We start from the raw sequence: 6,539 nt of genomic DNA on the forward strand, positions 1-6,539 counted from the left end.
ATATATTAAATTATTGAGAACTTTAGTTTTGGTAATAATTATTAAATAAAATAATTATTTAATTAAATTATGACAATTGAAATAATAATGACAATAACAAAAATATTTAAATGAAAATTAAATACCGAGCTTGTTGGATTTGAAGGCTATATACTCATTTGCTGAATATATATATTCACTACTGAAGCACACACCTACATAGAAATGCAGAAACACAAGCCAATTCATGGGACTCCATAGTAGGGACGACAAACACTATGGCGAATTACATGCCTTATTAGAAATACAGATGATTTTTCAAAAAAAAAGAAATACAGATGATATACATTATGAGCCATGATATAGGGAGTATGCCTTCAATTAACCTGATGCAGCAGCTTCGGTAAGAAGGGTCTGAATGGCAATAGTATTTAGAAAGAAGTCCTTAACGCCATAAGGTGATACGAATCCATATTTCTTGTCCCACATTAATTCAGCTAGTTGTCCATTGGCAGCATCAGTGTTATGGGTACCATCAAAGAACAAATACTCAGTCTTATTACCACACACACAAAATTCATAATCCAAATATCCACAAGCTTGCCCGCGATACGTCGAATTGCCACAGCAAGCAATGTCCACTACCTTGAACCCTGATCATAACACATGATTGATTTTACTGATTATAGTTGGTTCAGTTATGGTGAATGCATATATATATAAAAGTATATAGTCACAAAATAATCTACCATAATCCTGAGGTACATCAATCATTGTGTCCATGGCAGTATAAATATCAAAGACCGTATACTCGAATTCTGGATACTTGTCTGTATTCTTTTTTATGGCCTCAAGTTTTTCAGGTAGGACACCTTTGTGTGCTTGTGCCATTATTGATAGCATTTCCCGGAAGCGCTTGCTGTCGTTAAATATTTGACGAACATAAGGGATGCTACCTAATTTTACCACATTCTGAACTGCAAATGTCCATGCTCCAAGATCATACAAATTCTGCACCCAAGCAAGCAAGAAGACAACAACATTTACATGTATGTATATATATCTTTAAACTAGTGCTACATCCTAAATATTATTGACAACAGGTACTATCAAACCTTGATGGCGTCAGATATGCTATTAACCACTCTATCCACAAAAGTAGGTTCCGAAATCCTCCAAGCACTGGCTGCGAAATTTATATAATCCTGAGCACCTATGGAAATAAAGTAAACAGCTTTATGCAACCTCCTATAGACTTCAGTATCATTTTTTATATGCTCTCTCCATATCTCTTTCACCTCTTTGAAAAGCTCAACCTGGCCGGTAAAGTTCACCTGAAAATAAATAAAAATACCTTCATTCAATTTCAGAAAACTTTATTCAATTTCAGGTAGACAACATGCTTACCAGAGCAGTTGCACCTTCTGAAGCGAAACTAGCGCCATTAGTGAAATATGGATCATCCTCGCTTTGGAAAGAAGCAATAAATTTTAACCCCACCTTTTCAGCTGTGTGTAAGCAAAAAATACAAGATTTTACCACTATATCTCTACTTTGCCATTAAAAAAAAATGTTAATTTCATTGATCTTGATTTATCATTGTAAATGGACATCTATTTGTCTATATATACATATATCTATAATAGAACATAGTTTTAATTATATAAATGTACCAACAAAATCAGGAACTATGCGGCCATCAGAATATCTTCCTGTAGCAGAATGGTTGAAGAAGTTGGTGCCATATGGTGCATGATAAGTGCGAAGATATTTATCAGGATTTATAATGTTTGTAGTATTGCCCACCTCATAGAGTCCATCCCCAAAGAAGAATAAATATTCATCCACGTCCGGCAGCTGGGAGCAAACTAGGTTGAGAAGGGTGGCAAAAAATAAACTCAAGATGAAGAAGGAATAAGCTAGACTTGTCATTGCACAATATCAATTTAGCTTATGCAGGTTTGATGTTTTTGTGCTTGGGTTAGGCTTAGGCCATCTTCGATTCCAATTTATAATGGATTAATGGTTCTAGGCTTCAAGTAGCTACGGTAGGTGGTTAGGCCATGCAACTGCTTCAATTATTTTATTTTATTTTGTTTAATCGCATGCTTTTGTTAAGCAATGCATGTTTCACTCAGACAATGATATTAATGATTTATAACTAAAACAAATATTTTTTTTTTAATTTTCAGACGATAATATTTAAAATAAATCTAAAATACAATGAGATTCATGTATTTTTTTTTATATAAGCAGAAAATTAATAATAATTTTAAAGAGAGAAAGAAATTAACAAAGCACCAACCTAAAATAATGAATGTTAAATAAAATAAAATAAAAAAAAAAACTAATGCAAAAGAGAATAATATTGTTGGCTTTATGTGGGTCGAGATCAAAAATAAAAAAGCTTGTGGGTCCACATATTTTTTAAAGGATTAGAAAAGAAAAAAAAAATGAAAAGGCATGTGCAGGTGTGTCTCGTAAAAGTAAAAAGGAGATTGATGAGAGACACAAAAATTAACACAGCAAACAGCAATAATTTGGATATTTCTTAAGTTATATTAATGATATATTTTATATGCTTTTGTATACTTTAGTTTATGTAAAAGATAAAGATTGAATTGCCTAACACAACAATAATACCCAAGTATTATTATTCACTAGCATGGATAAACATACCTTGGTTCAAATCTCTAGGATTAAAACATATACATATATACAGAATAGAGAAAAAAAAAAGAAAAAAAATATAACATTTATGTTATTCAATATAAAATTTACGGATAAGATATGAATGTAAAATTTTACTATAACAGAAAAAATAGTTATAATTTATATGAACTTTTTAAATTCTAATTTTATTAGGTATTTCTATCTTGAATTTTAATTAATTCTTCCACTTTTCCTTGTCTTCATTTTTTTGGGCTGAAATTTTGAATTAGTGACTAAGATTAATGACATAATTACTTTAAATCACAAGTATATAAATGTCTACTAAATTTAAAGAATAAAAAATTTTAATTTGAGAGAGCTTGATATAAAAAAATTAAAATTATTTGCACAATATGTATTTAACTTCTAATTAATTAATTCTTCTATTGTAATCAAAAATAAAAATTTATAAAAAAAGAATTAATTAAAATTAGAAAATCATTTATTTTAATTTTTAAAAAAATTGATGAATGCGAATTGAAACTCAAAGTGTTTTAATTTTATTTTTTATGTATTTTTTTACTTAATTATTAAAATTTATTATTTTATTATAAAAAAAATATTTTTTTACTATAATTCAAAACAAAACTTTATAAGAAATTAATTAAAATTGAAAATTATTTTTTGTAAAAAAATCGTAATTTCCATACTTAAAAAAAAATATATCATTTTTATAAAAAGAATTAACTAAAAAAAATAGTTCATAACTTTGAAAAAAATTATCAATACCAATTAGAATTCAAAGTGTTTTAATTTTATCTTTTATGGTGTTTTCTTCTAAGGCCAATTTTTTTACTTAATTACTAAAATTTATTACTTTATTATGAAAGAATTAATTAAAATCACAGAATCATTTCTTTTAAAAAATCATAACTTCCATATTTTAAAAAATTATTGATTTTCATAAAAAGAATTAAATAAAAAAATGAGTTTATAACTTTTAAAAAAATTTATCTATACCAATTGAAACTCAAAATATTTTTTTAATGGATATTTGTATTCAGCAGTGTGTTAGAGACATAAAATTATTTTTAACGCCTTCATTTATAAATTTAAATTACTTTTTCTTTATAAGAAAAATAATACTAGTAATGAAATAAAAGAAAAGATTTACTATAAATTTAAACTTTTAAAATGAGTATTTTCATAAAAAATAATTTTTAAAAATTTTCCTCTAACAAATATGATTGGAGTTTTCAAACCCATGAAAAGTAACAAAAGATCTATAATTAATTGCATATGTTCATTTTATATATAGATTTTAAATTTATATAAAAATTTCTTCTTTAATGCCTTCTTCATGAAACATTCAGAACCTTATATTATGTCTGAGAAAGTTGTTAGAAGGAAATGAAAATAAAAAGAAAAATAAGGAGGAAAAATAACTTTATTTTATTTTTATTATTTGAATAATTGAAAAGAAAAAGTTAAAGGAAATTGTTCTCTTTATTTACAAGTAAAATAAGCATTTACAAGGGTAAAATAACAATATAGCTCATGTTCTTCTCAGTTTCTTCAAATTGAAGAGAAAATAAAAGGTAAGTCTCATTATTTATTTTACTTCTCATTTTCTTTCATACGATAGTGAAAAGAAAATCTTTTTTTTTTCAAAAGTCGTTACTTTCATATTTTAAAATAAGTTATCGATTTTATAAAAAGTTTAACTAAAAAAACATGATCTTATAACTTTTAAAAAACTTGATGAATACCAATTGAAGCTGAAAGTGTTTTAATTTTATTTTTAATGGTCCTTTTTTCAATTAATTAAAATTATAAAATCATTATTTTAAATTGTAATTTCCATATTTTAAAAAGGAAAATTATCCGTTTTCATAAAAGAAATTAACAAAAAAAATAATTTTATAACTTTTAAGAAAATTGATGAATATCAACTGAAATTCAAAGTATTTTAATTTTTATTTTTTGAGACGTTTTTTCAATTAATTAAAATTAGATAATTGTTTTTTTTTTAAATCATAACTTCCATATTTAAAAAAAGAAATTTATCAATTTTCTTAAAAAGAATTAACTAACAAAATATGATTTCATAACTTAAAAAAAAAATATGAATGCCAACTGAAACTCAAAATGTTCTAATTTTATTTGTTATGGCATTTTTTTACTTCATTATTGAAATTTATTACATTATTATAATATATATAAAAAATATTTCTTATTATAATCCAACACAAAAATTTATAAGAGATTAACTAAAATCATATAATATATATTTTTTTAAAAAATCATAATTTTAACATTTTAAAAAAATTATCAATTCTCATAAAACAATTAACTAAAAAAACATGTGTTCATCCTTTGAAAAAAATTATCAATATCAATTCAAACTCAAAGTGCGTTGATTTTATTTTTTATGGCCATTCTTTCTTCTAAGGCCATTTTCTACTTTATTACTAAAATTTATTGCATTATTATGAAATAATTAATTAAAATCATAAAATCATTTTTTTTAAATCATAACTTCTATATTTAAAAATTTATTGATTTTCATAAAAAGAATTAACTAAAAAAATGAGTTCATAAATTTTTTTAAAAAATTATCAATAGGAATTGATACTTAAAGTGTTTTAATTAAGTAGATATTTGCATTCGATAGTGTGTTGAAGATAAAAAAAAAAAAATATATATATATATATATATATATTTTTAACATTTTCATCTATAAATTTAAACTACTTTTTCTTTGTAAAGAAAAATAATATTAGTGAAATGAAATGAAAGCAAAGAACTACTATAAATTTAAACTTTTAAATTGAATAGTTTCTTCGAAATAAATGATTTTTAACATTTTTCCTCTGGCAAATATGATTAGAGTTTTCAAACCCATGAAAAGTAACAAAAAAATTTAAAGTTGATTGCATATATTTATTTGACATAGATTTTAAATTTATATGGAAATTTTTTTAGTTAATGCCTTTCTCAAGAAAATTTCAGAATCTTACATTATGTCTAGGAAAGTTTTTAAAAGGAAATGAAAATAAAAAAGAAAAATGAGAAGAGAAAAATAACTTTATTTTCTTTTTATTGTTTGATTAATTGAAAAGAAAATGTGAGAGAAAATTACTCAATTTATTTACAAGTAAAATAAATATTTATAAGGATAAAGTAGCAATATGGCTCATTTTCTTCTCACTTTCTTGTCAAATTGAAAAGAAATAAAAGGTGGATCCTATTATTTATTAATTTTACTTCTTTATTTTCTTTCATAAAATAGTGAAAGGATATTTAAAAAAAAAAAACAAACCGTAGCTTTCATATTTTAAAATGAATTATTGATTTCTTTATTTTAATAAAAAATTAAGAAGTTTAATTTTTTTTTTATTTTGAGATTAAATTTTTTGATTTCTTAATTTAAATCCAAAAATTAAGAAACTCAATTTCTTAGTTTTCTTGATTTTTTTGGGCTAAATTAAGCTTAAATTAAAAATTATGAGTTAAATTGAATAAAAAATTAAAAATATGCTAAATTGAACTTTTCCGATAAATATAGGAGATCTAATTGAGCTTGAAGCCATTATTGTATTGATCTACAATTGTTGTAAGGTTGAGTAGAAAAATAATTTAAGTATTTCTTAAATTTGATATCTTTTATTTATAACTAATCGGAGACTGAATGTACTATTTATTTTTAATAATATAATTTTTCTCTCTATAATATATGATTTTCCACATAAATTTTTTATTCTTTTTATTGTAGTTGATTGTTTATTTTTCCTGCATGCATCTTTAATATTTTATATGCTTTTACATATTTTAGTTTATGTAAAAGATAAGATTGAATTGCTTAACACAACAAGAATACTTAAAATTAAACCTAGCCGAGGTTGGTT

The 6,539-nt window shown here is 23.8% G+C and overlaps 1 protein-coding gene across 1 annotated transcript; it reads right to left on the reverse strand.

The window, feature by feature from the left end:
• Nucleotides 1-218: 218 nt before the first annotated feature.
• Nucleotides 219-1,947, reverse strand: LOC131181015 (GDSL lipase-like). The gene is made up of 5 exons (XM_058149328.1): nt 1,653-1,947; nt 1,387-1,487; nt 1,095-1,313; nt 729-990; nt 219-632 (listed from the first exon to the last, which is right to left on the reverse strand). Exons 1-5 carry the CDS (start codon nt 1,909-1,911, stop codon nt 361-363), a joined length of 1,113 nt encoding a protein of 370 aa, XP_058005311.1. The 5' UTR covers nt 1,912-1,947; the 3' UTR covers nt 219-360.
• Nucleotides 1,948-6,539: the final 4,592 nt, after the last annotated feature.

Source organism: Hevea brasiliensis, chromosome 6, assembly GCF_030052815.1.
Source record: "Hevea brasiliensis isolate MT/VB/25A 57/8 chromosome 6, ASM3005281v1, whole genome shotgun sequence".
Taxonomy (NCBI): domain Eukaryota; kingdom Viridiplantae; phylum Streptophyta; class Magnoliopsida; order Malpighiales; family Euphorbiaceae; genus Hevea; species Hevea brasiliensis.

Excerpts from the sequence above, each read along its gene's own strand:
- LOC131181015 (XM_058149328.1), bottom strand. The coding sequence starts at position 1,911 with ATGACAAGTCTAGCTTATTCCTTCTTCATCTTGAGTTTATTTTTTGCC. Across the intron at positions 1,488-1,652 it reads CATAGTTCCTGATTTTGTTG|CTGAAAAGGTGGGGTTAAAA; the intron begins GTACATTTATAT and ends GCTTACACACAG. Across the intron at positions 633-728 it reads TGATGTACCTCAGGATTATG|GGTTCAAGGTAGTGGACATT; the intron begins GTAGATTATTTT and ends TGTTATGATCAG.